We start from the raw sequence: 20,927 nt of genomic DNA, 5'->3' as shown, positions 1-20,927 counted from the left end.
TCCAACCCCTTCCCAAGGCAGGAGTTCTTCCTTCTCTTTGAGAGCTGTCAGTGGCAGACATGAGGGAAATGGTGTGTGTGTGTGTGTGTGTGTGTGAGAGAGAGAGAGAGAGAGAGAGAGGGAGAGAGAGAGAGAGAGAGAGAGAGAGAAAGAATGAGAAAGAGAAAGAAATAAAGTTAGAGAGAGATAAGAAAGAAGGAAGAGAAAGAAAGAAAATAAGGGGGAGAGAGACACGGGAAGGAAGGAAGGAAGGAAGGAAGGAAGGAAGGAAGGAAGGAAGGAAGGAAGGAAAAGAAAGAAAATAAGTGGGGGAGAGGCACAAGAAGGAAAGAAGGAAGAAAAAGAAAAAAAGAAAGAAAACTTATGATCACAATTGAGCCCAAAATTTTGGTTGCTAAGCAAGAGCGTTGTTAAGTGAGTTTCACCACATTTTCCAACTTGGCCATGCCCACCTATCACATGACCACCAAGCCACTCCCACCCTGTCACATGACCACTGAGCCACTCCCACAAAACAGGCCACACCTACAGAATAGGTTCTAAAAAGTTTTGAAACCCACCACTGGCGGAGATACAAACACTACTATTCGGGATCACAAAGGCTTTTAAACTGACTGGCTATAAACTTTGCAGGCAAGCAGAATGCCCCAATGGCCAATCAGAAACACAGATATGATCACATTTCATGGAACTACATTTCCCATAAGGCAGTCTTGCCTACATTTCCCATGAGGTAGTTTCTTAAAGGAGACAGTTCTTAATTCCTATACTAGCTCTATACTGCTGCCTATGGCAGCACAGAGAGAGAGAGAAAGTAGAAAGAGGCGCGCCCAGTTTAAGATTTCTGAGCCAGGAAATCGAAACTAAATGTGTGACACCGGGAGAGGGGAGCTTGTAACTGTTTTTGTTTTTATCGGTCGATCGAAGCAGAGATCCTGTAGAGAAAGAGGTAGGTACTCTGATTGGGGAGGGGGCCGTGGGAGTTCGGGAAGGCGCTCAAGCTGTCTTTACCCCATGATAGCCGAAATCTCTCGCAAGTACTCTCCACCTTCCTGATCCAAAATCAAAATACACGGGGCCCACCAAATAATACTTATCTTTCCAAAATTTACAGAGTAATCTGAGGTTTACTCCGAAGTAAATCCTCCCTCTGCACACTTCCAGACGAGAAGCGGTCGAAGGTTGCCAACAGGGTATGTGCAACTATTCCATCTTTTTTTTTTTATTTCAAGATAATGGAGCTACGGATGAGAAAGTTGGTTGTTCAGATGTCCAGACAATGTTGTGAATGAGAAAAGGCTATTGCAAGAGGATCAGCGTCTTGTTTAGGAGTAGGGGAGCAGCCTAAATTCGCTGCTGCTTAGAGCTTTTCACAAGCAATTGTCCTCTATGTATTTGGACTACAGCTCAATGAAATGACAATGAAATTCTGGAAGGTTCTGTCATCTGGACAGCTACAGATTGGGGAAGTAGTCGTTCATGGCAAGGGATTGCAAACAGTAGAAGAGAATAATTGTAACTTGGAGTTGAACTGTGGGGTCCTTGATGCTCTCCGAGTTTGGTGATATTTTTGCAGCCATTTCATTACCCTAATAAGTAATATGGGAAGTGCACCCCAAAGAAGACAATGCCAGAACCCCTGAAACAGTGCAGGAAATAAAAACAGCCTTTTCCCTTAACAGAGTAAAAAAAAAAAAAATCTGGAGGCAAGTGCTCAGAAAATTATTGCAAATCTGGACAGACTGCAAAAGGTATTACTTGATATTTTTTTTTTTAGAATAACAGAGTTGGAAGGAACCTTGAAGGTTTTCTAGTCCAACCCCCTGCTTAGGCCGGAAACTCTATACCATTTCAGATAGATGGCTATTCCACATCTTAAAGACTTTCAGTGTTGGGGCATCCACAAATTCTGGAGGCAAATTGTTCCACTGATTAATTGTTCTGTCAGGAAATTTCTCCTCAGTTCTAAGTTGCTTCTCTCCTTGATTAGTTTCCACCCATTGCTTCTTGTTCTACCCTCAGGTGCCTTGGAAAACAGTTTGACTCCCTCTTCTTTGTGGCAGCCCCTGAGATATTGGAACACTGCTATCATGTCTCTTTCTACTAAACTAGACATACCCAGTTCCTGCAACTGTTCTTCATATGTTTTAGTCTCCAGTCCCCTAATCATCTTTGTTGCTCTTCTCTGCACTCTTTCTAGAGTCTCCACATCTTTTTTACATCGTGGCGACCAGAACTGAATGCGGTATTCCAAGTGTGGCCTTACCAAGGCATTATAAAGTGGTATTAACACTTCACGTGATCTTGATTCTATCCCTCTGTTTATGCAGCCTAGAACTGTGTTGGCTTTTTTATTATTTTGTTATTTACTAGAAATAACAAAGCCAGATCCTGAAAATACTTAAGGAATTAGGTTAAAAATAAATTCTCCATCAAACTCCCTTTTTCCTGCCCCCTGATAAGATTAACCCCCAGGATTGGAAAGACAAAGGTCCTGGGACAGGATTACCCCCATTAAGGCAGGAACACAGGATCCAGAGCAGTCACTTTATCCAAAGGCACACATCAAAACCCATCAAACTATAGGACTGTGATGGCGAACCTATGGCATGCGTACCAGAGGTGACACACAGTGCATGCCCTCTCTGATGACATGCTAGCCATCCCCCCAGTTCAGTTCTGCCGTGCATGCACACGTGCCTCCCATGGCCAGCTGGTCTTCAGGTCTCTGCCATGCATGCAGTGGCCAGGACACGTATGGGGGTGTGCGCATGCATGGAGGGTGGGTTGCATGCAGGGTGCATGCATTGCATTTTGGGGTTCAGGCGCGCATGCGCGCATTCACACACACTTTGGGCACTCGGTCCAGAAAAGGTTAGCCATCACTGCTATAGGAGCTTCAAAGGAAAATCAAGTACAGGAAAGCATGGGTTTGTCCCCTCACTCCCCAATCTGCTTACAAGCCAGGAACACTGGAGCAGTGTCACTACCTTTCTTGTCTTCCTGATTAAAGAACCCTGCTTTCTGGCAGTTTGCTTCTGTGTCATTTCTTCTCAGCATGGGTGACTGCTTCCCAGCTGAGAACAAACCAGGGAAATTGCTTCCAACAATTTGGTCACCAACAAAGGGACTCCCAGCCAACCCAGCCACCAGACAGGGTCTGGAGGATCACTACCCAGCCAGCGCAGACATTTGTCTGAAGGTAGAAGCCCACGGAGCCTGCCAGGAGCTAATGGATAATAAAGAGATTTCTTCCAACAGTAACATCAGTGCACATCTGAACATATCCCTGATTATGTTACATAGTTCTTGAAATTTTTGCATGAAAATCACCAAGCTCAGAGACCAAGAACCTCACGGTTAACAATTCAGGATATTGCATGCCAAAAGTTTTCTCTATGCATGAAGAACATTTTTCTACATTTCCCCAGTGAATTGTGTTTATGATTCTGTTCTTTCCCCACAGATTTGAACTGACAGCACATCTGTATATCTCCAATGAGTACTCAGAAGCCTCTCATTGTACCCTGGCTAATAGAGCAATTGGACAACCAGAGATATCCAGGTGTGTCCTGGCTCAACTCAGAAAAAACACTTTTCCGAATACCATGGAAGCATGCGTCACGACAGAGCATTAACCCAATGGATTTTCAGATCTTTGAGGTAAGCTTGCGGAGATTTCTTCCCCTGTTGCATGTGTGTCACATACCATGTGAAAGAGATGATTAATTGTTCTCATTGTCAGAAAATTTCTCCTTACATCAAGATTGGATCTCTCTTTAACAATTTTCCCACCCATCACTTCTTGTCCTGCCCTCTGGTGCTTTGGAGAATAAATCAACCCCTTCTTCTCTTCTCTTCTCTTCTCTTCTCTTCTCTTCTCTGTGAAAGCCCTTCAAGTACTGGAAGAGAATTATCACCTCTCCCCTAATCCTTTTCTTCCATAGCTTAGAGTTAGGTTAGTACTTAGGTTAGACATACCTATCTCCCTTAATTGTTCATCATTTGATTTATCCTCCTGAGTCTTTATCATCCTTGTTGCTCTTCTCTGCACAACAGAGGAATAGCATACCCTGCACACTTGTAGAGGTATCAACATATTTTTGGTATCACGGTGACCACAACTAGATGTAGTATTCCATGTGTGGCCCCATTATTGCTGGATAAAACAGTATTATCACTTCTCTTGATCTTCATACTATTCCTCTGTTGATTCAACCCAGGACTGTATTGGCTTTTTTGACAACTTGTTTGCTCATAAGGTGAGTTGGCTCAGAGATAGTGACTGGCCCAAGGTCATCCAGCTGGCTTTCATGGCCTAGGCAGAACTTGAACTCATGGTCTCTTGCTTTCTAGCCTGGTGCCTTAACTCTAGACCAAAGTGTCATTCTTCAATTGGTGACGGCAAGTTCATTTTTTTTTCTGATGGCTCTCTGAATTATTCGGTATTGTGGTGGTGAGCTTTAAGTCAGTCTTGATTCCTAGTGATTATATGGACAAATATGTCAGTTCTGTAAGATAGACTAGATCAGGAAACACAGGTCTGGCCCCTGATACATCTTTGAGGACTACTCAAAATTTCCACTACCGGTTCTCCAGAACTGGTCAGAATCTGCTGAATACCACCTCTGATGCTAAGCCATAAACCATAACCATGTCATAAATTGTAGTGGCTGGATTTACAAAATGTACTCTCGAGACAGAAGCAAGTCAGATTGTGGTCTATTGGATGAACTCTGCCATATACTAGCTTGGTGGGGAGCATGGAGGAAGAGAAACCAGGCATGTTAATTGCAGACTATGCTGTTGCCTTTCTGCCTAGGACTGGGCCATTGCTAGACACCTTTACAATCCAGAAATGGATCGTCGGACTCCTTCAGACTGGAAGAGGAATTTCCGCTCTGCTCTGAACCGAAAAGATGGTATTGAGATGGTGGAGGATAATAGCACTGACCCTGAAGATCCTCACAAAGTCTATAAAATCAACTTTAATATTGCCAGTAAGGAATTAATTTCAAAAAAGTTTAGCATCTACCAAGGACAATATAATTTTAAGAGGGGAGAAATGTGAGTCAGTGTGAAAGAATGCTTGCTTATTATTTTCTTACTCAGACCTAAATAATCCAGCTGTGGAGGTTATTCATGCACCTTTGATTCCAGCTGAAAGTAGGAGGTCACAGGGAATGAGTTCATCGTTTAGTCTGGTAAGTCCTCCTCTGTCTCACCCGATAGTCAGGCTCCCTTCCTTTGCTGAATTACTCAGCAAATACTCAGTATAGCATATTTTCCCCTGCAGAATGAAGTTGTAGTATCTTATTATATCTTTAAAGATTTTATTCAGTCCCACTTTTTCCCTTGTTTCTAACAGCTTTTCAAAAGCCTTTCTTTGTATTTCTTGTGCTTAACACTAAGCGGCAGTGCTTATTGATATGTGCTACATTTCTGTCCTGGGAAATTGTTCCCAACGTAGCTTATATGCTTAAATGGTCAAATGAAAATGAAAAAAAGATTTTTTTTTCACTCTGGGTGGAGAGGGGAAGGCAAGGTGAGTCCAACTTGTGGCTCATGGGCTGCATGTGGTCCTAGAGAGCTAGTAATGCAGCCTCATAAGATTATAAACTTTTCAAATTATGATGAGCGTTTGTATGTATTAACTATTATTATATATTTTATACATGGCACATGACAATTCCTCATCAATCAGTGTAGCTCAAGCAAGCCAATAAGTTGGACATGCCAAGACTAGATGCTTTTTCTATATCTTTCATCCTGTTCTTCAGGATGAAACACAGGAGAATGTGTTGAGTACCTTGGATTGTTTCACTTCAGCTGATGGTAAGTGACAAAAATCAAAAGGATCCAATTAAATATCAATTTTTCACAATGGTGAAAGATAACATTTTTAATGCTTATAATACAAAACAAAAAACATATGTTGGAGCGTACATATAGTCACTGAAATGTGATTCAGAAATAGAATAAATTGAACTTACTTCTATGTTTAAAAGCATTCAGAATTTACATTAAAAGGAAACAATGAAAACATCAATAGAAGACAAATTTATTTAGAAAATTAGTATGAGATTTTTAGGGATGCAGTGGCTCAATGGCTAAGCCGCTGAGCTTTTCAATCAGAAAGATTGGTGGTTCGAATCCCTAGTGCTGCGTAACTCCCGTTACTTGTCCCAGCTCCTGCCAACCTAGCAGTTCAAAAGCATGTAAAAATGCAAGTAGAAAAATAGGAACCACCTTTGGTGGGAAGGTAACAGCGTTCCGTGCACCTTTGGCATTTAGTCATGCCATGACCACAAAGACGTTTTTGGACAGCGCTGGCTCTTCGGCTTTGAAACGGAGATGAGCACTGCCCCCTAGAGTCGGGAACTCTACAATATAAGGTAAACTTTGGACTGCTTCAAATGAGCTCTCGACTAACAGTCATTCGTTTAGTGATCATTGAAAGTTACAAAAAAATGACATCATATTTCATGCTAATGACTGCTGCGGTACTCCCAAGGTTCATCTGATACAGGTTGGCAACTGGTTCTATTAATGACAATTGCAGTGTCCCAGGGTCATGTGGTCACCTTTTGCAACCTGACAAACAAGTTCAATGGGGAAACTACATTTACTTTACACCTTGTTACCAGTACTAACTTAATAACTGTGACAAGAAGGATTATAAAATGGGGCAAAACTCAGTTAACAACCATCTCAGCAACAGACATTTTGGGCTCAATTGTGGTCAGAAGTCAAGGACTATAGCTAGAAATCATTATTTTGACTAATGATCCTTATATTGTCCATTTTTCTTAATTTCTGACTTGATTTTAATAATAGTTTTTAAAGTGCCGAAGTGATGTAAAATAATCTTTATATGTTGTATCAATTAAATGTTAGTAGAATAAAAATATTGAAATCATTCCTGGTTTTGGAATGAAGTTTTCATTATGTCTCTCTGTTTCTATAATGCTTCACTTTTAGCCGTAGAAGACTATCCAATGTGGTCTCAAACTCCATCCAAATTGGTTCTGGATGATTCTACAACACCATTTACTCTATTGCAACAAACCGAGAGAACCAATGAATTTGGTAAGCTTCCTGAATCTAGGGGAAATTCTTGGTTGTCTTGTGGTCAGAGATGTTCCAGTCACACAGAACAATAACCTAAAGCCAAATGAACTTATTATTGTCTGTTTCATAGACAATAAACTCAATCTTGAGCTTTGAAAACTACGTTTTATGTTTTAATGCTGTGTGAACCAAGACTTTGTTATCTAGGCATCATGTGCCAATCTAGATATTGTAGAAAGAAAATAATAATAACAACAATAACAATAACATGAAATACAAAGAATTCATCTTTTAGGAGGAATAATGATTGGATGCATAAGTCTCCATTTTCATGTAATATAAATTGTTCGAGTCCCTTTTTGGGAGAGGAGGCGGTTTAGAAATCCAAGAAATAAAAAAAAAATTCTTGTTTTCTAAATTACTGAGAAAAATGAATGACATTTGGAAGGAGGACAAGAACTGCTTTGGAGATTGGATTGCCATTCTGGTGAAGAATGTTTGAGGATTGTGCTAGTCAGAGGCAATCTTTCAAGCTTCAGTTCCATTAGATCAAAATTTGCTTGCTCTCTCAAGATTTAAGTCCTAGACCCATCAAATCAGAAGGAATCTATCAGCATTTGCCTGCCCAATTTTTTTTAAATAAAAAAGTATAACCTGCCATGAGATGCAGCTCACTTCATGAAATGCCTAGAGTGGACAAACTGATACAGAAATTATATTGAGACAAGGCCTTAGGTGATGGAGGTGGGAGAGATAACTGCCCAAATAATGATGCAGAAATTGTTGTTCCTCCACTTCCAAATCTCCACATTTTAGTTTCTTAAATGAAACCCATCACTTTTAGATTCTTAATATATATATATATATTGTTCTGTAAAGCTCCATATTCAGGAATGGCAGCAGAAGATACAATTGGCTGTGAAAGACCACCTTCATCCAATTTAGAATTGTATCAACCCATTGGCATGAACTCACAATTGGAACAACTGATAACAACTCCGTTTGGTAAGTTTCCTGAATCTAAAGGAAATAACTACTGCAGGATAGTAGTTAAAAACTTGGTAAGAGGATCTTGGTTTCTTAAGAAACTGGAAAACCTGTGGCTCTATAGATGTGGCTGAACTAACTTACCTGCATAGATAGTACTGAATAGTGCTGGAAGTTGTAATTTAGAATCACATATTCTTTGGCACAAATGTACTGTATTAGTGGTAATTTACAGCAGTAAAAGTTTTGTATGTGAGTGAGCTAATAAAAAGTACTGTCTCTACCCTGAGAATTTGGATTTCCTTCTTTTTAGAGACAGATTTTGAGGTTCAGATTTTTTATCGGGGTCGTCAGGTCTTACATGAAGTGATCAATAAAGAGAACAACCGAGGCCTATGCTTCGTGCCTAATGGTGTCCATGGAAATGATCTTGATTTGGCGAATGTATCGTTGCCTGACCCCACCATTTTGAATGATAAGCTTCAAGCAGAGTACACATTTCGCCTTATCAAAGGAGTGGCTCCAGGTGTGCTTCTCCGTATCACGGGAAATCAACTGTGTGGCATACGCAAAGGTGTTTGCCATGTCTACTGGAGCCAATCTGAAATTCCAGGAGATCGCGTACAGCATGGAAAGCTACTGAAGGAACAGTTTGTTCCCATCTTCGATCTGCAGCTTTTCGTATCAGGTATGCTAAGGTGGTTTTTATCTGAATCCTAAGAACACTTGTTTAGATGTCTGTTAATTCTACTTATGCTAAAGCAGTGATGGCGAACCTATGGCACGCGTGCCACAAGTGGCACACGGAGCCATTTGTCAGGGCACGCGGGGCGCTGCCCTGTCAGCTGACCAGCGCGCATGCACGCGCTGGCCAGCTGAGTTCACCTTTTTAAAAGCTATTTTTCGCCTTCCCCAGGCTCCAGAGGCTTTATAGGAGCCTGGGGAGGGCGAAAAGAGCCTCCCCCCCCCCCGGAGGCTTCAGGGACCATCCGGAGGCTTCCCTGATGCCTTCGGAGCACTTAAAATCACCCTCCGAGCAAACCGGAAGTGACTTCCAGGTTGCTCGGAGGGTCGTTTTAAGCATTCCGAAGGCTTCAGGGATCATCCGGAGGCTTCCCTGACGCCTTAAAATGACCCTCCGAGCAAACCAGAAGTCACTTCCGGTTTGCTCGGAGGGTGGTTTTAAGCGTTCCGAAGGCTTCAGGGACTGTCCGGAGGCTTCCCTGATGCCTTTGGAGCGCTTAAAACCACCCTCCGAGCGGGGGTGTCAAACAAGGCCTGCGGGTTGAATCCAGCCCAAGGGGTATTTAGATCTGGCCCACAGGACTGCCCTGGAAACAGCGGACCTGCCTGCAGTGCCTCTGCCAGCCAAAACAGAGCTTGGCCCTCCCGAGCCAGAGTGTTCAGCCTTGTTAGGTCTGTTTTGGCTGACAGCAGGTAGTAGGAGGCTGGCGCAGCCAAAAATGGAGCTTGTGAGGTCTGTGAACAGCTCACCTGAGCTCCATTTTCACTGGCAGAGTTTGCAGGAGGCTGTCCTATCTGAAAACAGAGCTCGGGAGGGCAGAGGGTTGCAAGAGGCGGTCGCAGCCAAAAACAGAGCTTGGGAGCCTGTTTTTGCTGGCAGAAAATTCAGGGCACCATAGGTGCCCCCGACATGAGTGAAGTGGAGCTGGCCATGCCTACCCTGGCCATGGCTCCCCACCACCCCTCGAGGTCAAACACAACCCTGATGCAGACCTCAATGAAATCAAGCTTGACAGCCCTCACTTAGAAGAAAAACATTCTGCCTAAATAATAGGATACAAGCAAGCATCTTCTCTATTCCCTCCCTCTCTTGAAAAATACACATGCTTTCCAGATGCAATCCGGCCCAAACTTTCAGAAACCTGAATTTAATTTAAAATCACTACAGATAATCGACTTATAATCATTCATGTATCAGTAGTGACCATTCAAAGTTAACCGGCACCGAAAAAAGTTACTTATAACTGGTCTTCGCCTTACAACACCACATTCCCACAGCCATGTGATTAAAATTCAGGTGCTTGGCAACAGGCATGAATTTACAACAGTTGCAGTCTCCTGGGGTCATCTGAATGCCATTTGTGACCTTCCTAATTTGTTTCCAGCGAGCAAAGTCAATGGGGGAAGCGTAATGGCCATTTAACAACTGCAACCGTTTAATAGCCATGGCAAAAGAGGTTATAAAATTGGGTGCAATTCATTTTTTAACCATCTTAACAGAAGAAATTCTGATTCAGGAAGAGTCCTGCTTTCATCTTTCATATTTTGATTAGATGTTTCAGGCCTTTGATTTCTGAGAGGATGTGTCATCAACATATTGAAGATTATTGATTTTCCTCCAATCTTTACTCAAATTTTTGATTCTTCAAGTTTCAGCTTCTTCATGATCCCCTTGGCATACAGGTTGAATAAGAAATCTAAAAGAATGCAACCTTGCTATCTTCCATTCTCTAGCTGATGGCGCAGGAGGGTCCAGGAGTGGGTTGTTCAATCCTTATTTGCCTAAGAGAATGAATCAGAATTTAAGCCACGCCTCCAGCTTCCCCTGCTGATATCCAATTCCGACTCAGTCTTGCCCGAAAAGAGATGTAAAAACTTTTGCTGTTAGTGAAATTTGGTTTTCTTCCCTAGAATAGTTTAATTTTTTCTTGATTTCTTTCAATTAATTTGATATCACTATTGGATGGAAGGTGTTTGAACTTGGCTCACAAGTTCTTTTTTCCCACCTGCTTGTGTTAAAGCAGCGAATTGTATGGGCTAGATCCTGTTGGAGGCTCCCAGGTTCCTCGCAGGCAAGCTACCGGCTGGGCCGGCCATCGGAGTCCATTGCGGCTCCGTTTGACTCGCTTCCGATTACTGCTTGTGAGCGGGACAGGAGGTTGCCCTGCCTTGCCGCTGGCTCTCGGGCTGCAGCAGACGGACAGCAAGTCTGCAGGTACGAGGAGCGCGTGTGTGACATGCCGGCGTTCCTGCATAGCTGCAAATTGTCTGGAACGACAGGAGGGCGCGATTGGCGCTGACTAAGACTGGCAGAAGGCTGTGTGGCTGACCGGATGATCTCGGGACTGTTTGATCACCGGCACCATTTGTTTTTGTTTTTTTTCCCGGAGGCTACTCCCTCGTGAGTATGGGGCCCTGGGGACAGCCATTTTTGGGAGAGCTTCTTGGGTGGTGGCCATCTTGAGAAGGTCCTCGTTGTGGTGGCCATTTTGTTAGTGGCCTATGAGGTGGCAGCCATTTTGTTTGAACCTCCGGGGGGAGTCACATGGTTGGCGGCCATTTTGTTTTCACTTTTTCTCTGCCACGAGGCTCACTGCAACTGCAGGCTCCGGTGAGGTCAGTCGGAGATTGACAACCAGGATTTATAATGCTGTGTTGGTTACTGAACTGGTCAGTGTGAGGCCTTGGGCAGAGAGTTTTGCTACAAGACCATGGCTGATTCCCACGGTGAAGGTAGCTGGGCGATGTCTGCAGCTCCTCCTCCACTGGTGAAGCAAGCTCTCTCCAGGCAAGGGGGTGCAGGGGATGGGGAGATGACCAGGCAGGGAGGCGGGGATAAGGCCCCTTTGCCTTCTGTTAAGTTTACCACCACTCCCGCCTGAGAGTGCCCCACCTTTTCCATCCCCTTCCCCTTCAAGGATCTCTGGATCCCCAAGGGCCAGTTCCATCTCACCCCCACTCTTGGAGGTGGAGGACAAGGAAGGCGTGTACCATCTGCTTCCACACATTATGCCTGTTCTGACCCAGGGCATAGGCACCAACTGGCACCCACGCTTGGGCCTAGTCATGACATTGGTGAATTTTAGGACTTGCCTGTTAACATTCAATCTCTTATTCACCGAGCCATTGCACATGGCATAGCCCTCCAGGGTTGCACCTCTGATTAAGCGGACGCAGAGCTGATGGAGGTCAAGCGCAGACGCATCCAGGATCCGGTTGCTCAATCAGACAGGATACAGAGAGAGGACTCCCCTTCGCTGAGGAGCGAGGTTTTGCTCCAGGAAGAGGAAGAGCAGAAGGAGACGGAGCTTTCTGATGATGGTTTGGCACCGTATACTCCTACCTTTGCCGGTTTATTTCGTCCTAATTTGTTCCGTTCCTTGCTATTTAAAGCCAGGAGCACTGCAGCCAATGAGACGGAGGATGGCAAACAGAAGGAGAAGGAGGCCGAGGCCTCAACTTCCAAGACAGTGCCAAAGAAAAAACGTTTCTTTGTGGAACCCGCAGCACGGAAAGAGGAAATCCCTGCACGGAAACTGTTTCTGGATGTCATTCAGAAGCAGTGGGCCAAGCCAGGTACTTTCCCCACCCTGGGTGGGAATGACAGACGGTTCTATAATATGGATCCTGATTATTCCCAGGCATTATAGGTTCCGGAGGTGGCCGTCCCTGTGGCCGCCCTCGCATCCCCAACTCCCATGGTGGCGAGTGATGTAGCCGACAATCTGAAGGCAGAGGATAAGAGGACTGAACTGGCACTGCGTAAGACCTTCCTGGCAGCAACATGGGTGATCAAGGCCACTTCTTCTGCATCTTTCTTCAAACGTGCCACGCTGATGTGGCTTGAACAAATGCAGGAGCGTGTCCCGGCGCACGATGTGAGGCTGCTTCAAGACATCAGCAAGGTCATGGCTGTGACTCAGTTTTCGGCAGATGCTACCTTGAACACCGCTACGTTTACCTTCAGGGCTCTTTCTTCCTCTCTTTCAGCTAGGCGGATGGTGTGGCTTCGAAACTGGCAAGCAGAGGCCAAAGCAAAGTGGAAGCTGGCGGCAGGCCTTATGTGGAAAAAAGCTGTTTGGCGAGGTTCTGGACCCAAACCTCATTGAGGATGAGAACAAACAAGGTTTTGCCTGCCACGACTAAGAAGCAGGAACACAAGTACACACTGTATACACATAGGACACCCTAAAGGGGTACTGACACAGACTATCATTATCAGCCTAGAAACTTTCAGCCACGTCAGGACAGGGGGCAGGATAGGTCTTCTTACAGGGACAGGTCACGTTTCCAACCCCAGGGTAGGCGGTCCTTTCGGGGGGAATAAATGAGCGGGTTTGGACGGCTCCCATTAGTGGTCGGTAGGCGTTGTTTGCCAACCGATGGGAGAGTATTACTTCGGATCTCTGGGTCCTTTAACACGGTGAAGTTTGGCCTGCGACTGGAATTCCTATCCGTCCCTCCGAATTCTTTTTGTATGTTTACATCCCAAGTGCGTATTTAAGAGACAGCTCATGTGCCAAGCGATTGACCACCTGGTGGAGATCCAGGCGGTGGAGTTGGTTCCTTTGTAGTTCCAAAGTCCTCTGGGGGGTGGAGGGCAATCCTTGACCTTAAACGGTTGAACCGCTACTTAGTTTACAAACGGTTCAAGATGGCATCTCTTCGTTCCATCCTGGAAAGTTCCTATCTCCTGTCTGGGATATCTGGATGCAGAATACCTTGGCTGTTGGAAGTCCTGTTCAGGGGGTCGGTATGAAGACCTCCTGGGGTAGGGCGCAGGGCGATGGTCAGAGCACTTAGTCATGGAGGGGAAGACCTTGCACTTATTCTTATCCTCGATCAGGATAGAGTCAAGGGATGCTCCAAACAGCTTGTCTCCTGTGTACTCTGCCCCCACCAAATGCCACTTTGCCTGAGACCCTGCTTGCCAATTACGCATCCAGCATGGTATCAGCCAAAAACTGAGTGGCTTCCATCAGTTTCTTGATGTCCTGCAGTAGACACACGTCGGAAGCGGGGGTTCTATCACGGAGCTGCTCCAGCCAAAGCAGAGTGGATCTGTTAAAAAAAGAAGCAGCCGCAGCAGGCCTGATCACCCACGTTACGGCCTGAAAAGTCTTGCGCAGGACCATTTCCGCCTTCATATCTTCTGCCTTCAGACATTTAGAAATATCCCCAGTAACCACTGCAGAAGCGGCGGCCAGACCAGCCACTGGGATATCTATGGATGGAACCTGCAGTGCTTGACGAAAGCTGCATTAAGATTATAAAACCTGCGATCATTACTGCCTGGAGTGGGAAACGTGCCAGGTTTTGCCCACTGAAATTTCAGCACTTCCATAAATAAATCAGGTGTAGGAATCTCTTCCTTTTCAACTTGTGGTTTATAAAAGGGGCCCTTCTTGGTCCCCCCACTGGAGGTAGAAGCCATAGCGGCTTGAGGGGGGGGGCTGGAGTGGTATCCAGATCTGCAGTAGCCCTGGCCTTGCGAAGCAGGGAACCAAACAAAGTGGGAGGCAACAAGCCAGCAATAGGAGGGGCCTCTGGAACCTGGGAATCTTCGTCCGCAGAGAAGGCTACATCCTTCTGCCCCTCTTCCTCTAATCCAGACCCCTCACTAGCTGTGGAAGGGGAATCTGATCTGCGCTCTCTAGCTGCAAAAGATTGGAGTTGGGCTGGATGACCTCGTGGGGTACCATAAGATTTTCTTCTAGAGGCTTGAAATTGATGCTGCATGCCCGATGAGATGCCCTGAGCAATAGTACGGGCAATCACATTTTGAAAACCCTGAAAAAGCTCTGGATAAGCAGGAGAGGGGCTGGGAGGCTCAACAGACTGAGGAGCCAAGCGTGGTCTGGAAGAAGCCATTGCTCTATGGCCAAAGGCATCTCCCTGATGTCCTGAAGACTGGGCTGGAGACAGAGTGGGTTAACCTCCCTCTCCGAGCTATGTGGAGAGTCTGGGTAGCCTAGTCGGACCCCTGGTAGGGGTAATGGCCGAAGAGGAGAACGTGACCTGGATGGGGAAGGATTGATCTCCTCCCTAAGCCTTCTGCCTGTCGCTCTGGTAATACGGGGCTCTTTGCTAGGAGCTCTCTTCCTAGCGGATTTAGAAGTGGCCTTCTTAGAAGTAGGCCTCCCCCTCGATACAGGGGTTGCCCCCCCCCGGCCGTTCTCTTCTCCTGGATCCGAATCCCCTGGCGATCTAGGGCCAGCTGCCTTCCCACCTCCTCTCTATTCCAACCGGCTCGGCTCCTACGCGTGCTCCGGAGATCCTTCAGACTGGCGCAATCCGCTACCTCGCCACCAATCCACGGCCCGACTAAGCCGGCCCACCACCGATCGAAGGGCCCTCCCCCTGGATTACCGGCGGAGCACAGGCCCGAAGAGAAGCTTTTTCCCTCCTGGTGGTGCTTCTGGACTCCTGCGGCGGTTGGAAACAAACACGCCAATACTTGCACCCCTCCACGTGCGTCCCAAGATGGTCACCATCCAAAATGGCGACCGCCACCACACGGTCTTATGCTGAGCCGACTCCGACCAAGCCGCTCGTTCAGTAGCCTCTGGAGCTGTTCCAAGACCCCTACCAATGGAACTAGGGGTCATGCGGTACTGGGCTCTCCGGCGCACAGCCTGGAGCTTCCCCTTTAACCGCCCAGCGGTTCGGGGCTCCCTTGTATGCAACAAGTCCGGCTTGTGCACGGTCAAAACAGAAATTTAAACAGCACAGAGACGCAAGGTGAGAGGTGGGAGGAATCACAAATTGAAAGGAACAAGACAAGATACAAGGAACAAAAAAACCTCTAAGACCAAGTGGAGAGTCAAAAAGTTACTCCTTCTGGGCCGAAGACTGAGGTTAATTGGGGAGTCATGAGGAGGAAGCAGAGGGAGTGGCTTCAAATTTACCTCAGTCTCCGGGCAAATGGGCCAAGTTAATACCCACTCCCCCCACTCCTTGCTTCGGAGACCACTCAGGCTCCAATTGGAGACGTTTGTAGAGCTGTGACGTGGGTTTCCCCCTCACCTTTTATTAAGCACTATAGATTGGATTCATTCGCATTTGTGGAGACATCATTTGGGCATAGGGTGCTGCAAGGAGTACATGCGCCGTCAGGTAGCTTGAACCAGTGGGTTCCCGCCCTAGGGACTGCCGCTTTGATACGTATGTCCCACTCCTGGACCCTCCTGCACCATCAGCTGGAGAAGGAACGTTAGTCCTACCTGAATGTTCTTCTCAGCGTGGCACAGGATGGTCCAAGTCCCACCCTAGTTATTGTTTTTGGTTAAGTCCGGGTCTCCAGGGGCTATTAATGCTGCGAGCAGGGCCTGTTCTTCTTTCACTTCTCTAGTTGGAGCTGCGCCTCGTCGGAATTGGATATCAGCAGGGGAAGCTGGAGGCGTGGATTAAATTCTGACTCAGTCTCTTGGGCAAATAAAGATTGAACAACCCGCTCCTGGACCGTCCTGTGCCATGCTGAGAAGAGCGTTCAAGTAGGACCAACATTCCTTTTCTGACATGAAACAACCAAGATGTCCATATAGTGGCTTTCTGAACTGCACCCAACTTGACCAGATGTGTTAACACTCCACAGCTTGCTGTAATCAATACAATTGAAGGATTTCTTATAGTCAATAAAGCAGATGCAGATGATCTTTTGATATTCTTGAGATTTTTCCATGACCTAGTGTAGATTTGCAGTGGTCACTAGAGCCACAATCCTTTCTGAAACCAGTGTAAACATCTGGAAATTCTTTTTCAATGGAGCTGTATATGTTGTACCTTTTCATGTAGTTAATGTGTTATGAGAGAGTGGGGTTTCCCATTTTCTCCCTTTGTACACACAAATATGCAACCGGGCTATATTTGTGCATAACATTTCAATTACGGTTCACACACTAAGAAGAGCCATTATGGGTTTTTATGATTGCTTAGGGGACATATTCAGGCTGTCTACATCTGATTTGCAATGTGTCCTTGTTTTTGCCATGCTTTTTCTAGATCTGTGGTCCATATGTAATTGAACTATATGAGAACCCATAAATTTTCATTAAATTAAAACTTGCAAAATGGCCATTGTAGGTTGTCTTTGACTTAGGACTACAATGGAGCCCAAAATTTCTGTTGCTAACTAAGGCAGTTTGGCTCCATTTTACAACCTGTTTTGCCCCCGTTGTTAGATGAATCACTGTAATTGTTAAGTGAACTCTGCAATCATTCCGAGAATCTGATTTCTCCTATTGACTTGGCATGTTAGAAGCTGGCTGGAAAAATTATAAATGGGATCACATGACCCCGGGACAATACAACGGTCATAAATACATGCCAGTTGCCAGGCACCTTAATTTTGATCACATGACCATGGGCATGCTCCAGTGGTCTTAAGTATCAAAAACGGTCATAAGCCACTTTTTTCAGTGCTTCAAATGGTCACTAAACAAATTGAGGACAACCTGTATATTGATTCTAAATTTTGGGGATTTCACTGCTCCCCTTTTGTTAAACTTGAGGCATCCTTGGCAGTAGAGGCAAGGTTTTCTCACCATGTGCATCCACTAATTGGGGAACAGGTATTATATTTTCCTGTGGTAACTAAATACAAGAAAAAAATTCCACCCACCCGTCTCTTTCTTCCCTCAGATTTGATTGGGTACATCGAGGGGCGCCAAGGTTGTCCTAATTATACTTGGTGGCTATGCTTTGGGGAAGAGTGGCCTGACTCCAATTGTGTCTGGAAGAAAAAACTGATCATTGTACAAGTAAGTTCTTGTCCTACAGTTTGTTAGATGTACAGTATATATGTACATTTTCCCAGTATGCTTTTCTCATTCTCCTTGACTCCCAAGGAAATATTTTTATGTGCAGCTGTAAAATAAATTGGGCACTTAAACCCAAAATGATGTGACATAAACCACATTTCCTATAATTTAATTTAAAAGTGGCAGACTTCAGTAGTAAGAGCTACTGTGTTTCCCCGAAAATACGACAGGGTCTTATATTTTTTTGACCCACGAAATATGGCTTTGGGCTTATTAAAGGGGAGGGCTTATTGTTTTGGGGTTGCTGGGTGGCTGCTCCCTTACGACCAGGCTCCCGAAGAGTCGGGCATAGCCTCAGGGTCAAATGGCTGTGTTGCACTGTCGCAGCAGCAACACAGCAGCCATAAGGTGACCACACTCACGAGCAGCCGCCCGGCAACCCCCCTTTCTAGATGGGCACAGCGCCGCTGACCGACTTAACGGTACCTGGAAGGCACCAAGCAACACGAGCGCCTGTTCGCCGCCTCCTGCGGCTTGGCGCCTTCGGAATGCTTGTAGGTGAGTAAATTGGGCTCTGCATGGCTGGAGAGGGGTTGTGCGAGCAGCTTTTCTGCTTCCCGCTCGCATGACTCGCAGGCATTCCAAAGGCACTGAGCCTTGGGAGGCGGAGGGCGGCAAACAGGTGCTCGCGTTGCTTGGTGCTTTCCAGGTACCACTAGGTCGGTCTGCGGCGCTATGCCCAGCTGGAAAGGGGGGTTGCCAGGTGGCTGCTCGCGAGCGTGGTCACCTCATGGCTGCTGTGTTGCTGCTGGGACAGCGCAACACAGCCATTCAACCTTGTGGTTGTGCCCGGCTCTTCAAGAGCCCACTCGGAAGAGAGCAGCTGCCCGGCAACCCCCCTCTTCAGCTGGGAACAGCGCCTCTGACGACCGAGCGGTACCCTGAAAGCACCAAGCGCCTTTGCCCCCCCACCTCGTTCCTGTGGCTTGGTGCCTTCGGGATACCGCTAGGTCTCTGCCTGGCCGGATGGGGGGGGATTGTCCAGGGGGCTTGTTTTCAGGGGGGGGGATAATATGTGGTAAGGCTTTAGTTTCAGGACAGGTCATATTTTTGGGGAAACACAGTATGAAATGTTCTGTGCTGGGAATTGCATTTAGCACCTCCACCTTGGCAAATCAACACACTTTTTAGCCAAAATTTAACTATTAACGGTTTTAGTTATGATGGTTCAAATTATTGTGATTGTTGTTTGCTGGATTGAGCACTTGATAAATAGAAAGGACACAAACAGAATAAATAAATAAAACCTGTGCAATTGAAATTGATTTAGAGATATGCTTTCCAATAACCAATGATATCACTTCAGAGTTGTTGTTTTTGCCAAGATTAGTTCTACAGTGAAAATGTCTTTTCTCGTCATCTGAGCGGGAAGAAAACAACTGTTTCTGTATGTGGCTATTTACTGCTTGCTATCAACTGATTCAATGATCTGATTCACACATTTTAATTATGTATCTGCGTTGATTCTTAGCAACCACATAAATTTTCTTCACATATTTCATATACTGAGGTATAATTTCTTCACCCATAGCCTAAGAAGTGCAAGTTGGCTTGATTTACACAACACAGTAGACATGCACTGTATATAAATCCCAAATCTCCTTTTCCATTCTGCCCTTAATGCTCATAAGATTTGTTAGGATGGAAGAAGCAGGTCTGACTCTTTTTCTCAGCTATAAGCAAAACTGTGAAAGGGAAAGGATTCTCTTTGTAGGTAAATTAAAGCAAGTCTCAGAAAAAAATGTTGCTTTCCAAGTGTTTTCAAAACAGCCCTGTTCTTTTGGCTGCTAATGAAGAAGCCTTTCTTTAAATCTCTCCTCCCTTTCATGTTATTCATTCCTACATTCTGATTGGGAATTTTTCCCCCTCCTCTTGGCTACTTATTCATGAATCCCTTCCATCTTTCTAAGGAAATCCAAAAGTAAACAAAGTTGTCCATTCTTCAAAGACCACAACAGTTGTTGCAGTGCATAGATTTAAGCGGGGAAGTAAACAGGACTCAGTAGCCTTCTGAATGTTGACAATCTCCCATCCTTGAACATTAGCTGTTTGGTTGGGATTGAAGCAAGCTGAAAAACAGAATCTAGCAAGCCAAAAATTCCCCATTCCTCAAGGCACAAAAGTCACAGAGTAGCTTTTAGAGTAGCTATATCCAGACATATTAAAGCAGAATATATTTCTAATTCATGCTTAATATGCTATCCAAATACAACAATTCTAACCTATAGTTTACTGGCTACCACAGAAGTTTATGCCTTGTTAGTTTGCCAAGGATTTTACATTTAATATTTTCTCCTGTCACATTAAAATTTAGAATCCAAATGTTTACGTTCAGAAAACAATGTAACGTTTCTGAAATAGTGCCTTTGGGGAATCTCTGAAGGGCTTACCCAAAGGTTGGAGGGCTACATACAGCACATTATTAAACTAGAATATTGTATGACACTAACTCCTTTTGACTTATTCAGCAAGCCAATGTGTGCACATCAAGATGAGATTTCACAGTGAAAGTTTCTATAACTGCAGATTTCAGAAATGGCCACCTTTATGATTTAGTAGAGATGAACAAAATTTTAATAATTGATTATAAGCAAGTGTCTTGTGTTCTCTCTCTCTCTCCCCCTCCCTTCTCCCACTTCTATACCTAGGTAATTCCTAAGATTTTGGAAACTCTTTGTGAACTGGCCAAAAGTCATGGGGCATCATCATTAAATGGTAATGAACCAGACTTAAGGATTTCAGATTCTCTAGAACATCAACAATTTTTGCAGCAGCTGCGAAAATGGGGAGAAAAAATGGATACAGTTTAGAAACTAGTTATACTGCACTGTACCAGGTGTTCACCGATATTCAACTACTTTTGAATTCTTCTATTCTATAGCAGAATGACATTTTGTCTTTCCTGTGAAAAGGTGAACACCAAGAACTGAAATGTGGCCTGGAATTCTGTTGGACTTTTTGCATTAATATTTTTCCGTCCTCCTGCCAGCCTTCTGGTTTGGAGCCTACATACTCTCTAGATAATATTAAAAAGTTTGTCTTGTTTGGTCTAATAAAAAATTGCTTCGTATTATCTTGATATGCTGATTTCCTCATTTTCTTACTGAGGTACAGACAAGTTTTAATATTACACAAATCAAATTACTCACCTGATTTAAATAATCTAGACATATGGAAACTTCAATAGTCTTTTTTACTGTTTTGTCTGTTTTATACGATTTTGGGATTTTTAAAAAATCCCCAGAAATTTGGCACTTAAAGACTTAGTGGTTTATTTGTTGGAATTTTGTCAAACTACTAATGCTG

At 44.8% G+C, this 20,927-nt stretch overlaps 1 protein-coding gene across 1 annotated transcript; it reads left to right on the top strand.

Annotated features, from left to right (window-relative positions):
* Window positions 1–776: 776 nt before the first annotated feature.
* On the top strand, window positions 777–20,708 carry IRF3 (interferon regulatory factor 3). Its single transcript, XM_081933262.1, has 11 exons — window positions 777–949; window positions 1,115–1,193; window positions 3,467–3,663; window positions 4,823–5,000; window positions 5,113–5,204; window positions 5,781–5,835; window positions 6,982–7,089; window positions 7,951–8,076; window positions 8,372–8,746; window positions 17,443–17,561; window positions 20,270–20,708. The coding sequence occupies exons 3-11, from the start codon at window positions 3,499–3,501 to the stop codon at window positions 20,429–20,431; spliced, it is 1,380 nt and encodes a 459-aa protein (XP_081789388.1). The 5' UTR covers window positions 777–949; window positions 1,115–1,193; window positions 3,467–3,498; the 3' UTR covers window positions 20,432–20,708.
* The last annotated feature ends 219 nt before the right edge of the window (window positions 20,709–20,927 follow it).

This window comes from Natrix helvetica (genome assembly GCF_964273705.1).
Source record: "Natrix helvetica genome assembly, chromosome: Z".
NCBI classification, from domain to species: Eukaryota; Metazoa; Chordata; class Lepidosauria; order Squamata; family Natricidae; genus Natrix; species Natrix helvetica.
Note: the sequence above shows the minus strand (reverse complement) of the source record. Positions and strands in the feature narration are given on the sequence as shown.

Excerpts from the sequence above, each read along its gene's own strand:
- IRF3 (XM_081933262.1), top strand. The coding sequence starts at position 3,499 with ATGAGTACTCAGAAGCCTCTCATTGTACCCTGGCTAATAGAGCAATTG. Across the intron at positions 3,664-4,822 it reads TGGATTTTCAGATCTTTGAG|GACTGGGCCATTGCTAGACA; the intron begins GTAAGCTTGCGG and ends CTTTCTGCCTAG. Across the intron at positions 7,090-7,950 it reads CGAGAGAACCAATGAATTTG|CTCCATATTCAGGAATGGCA; the intron begins GTAAGCTTCCTG and ends TGTTCTGTAAAG.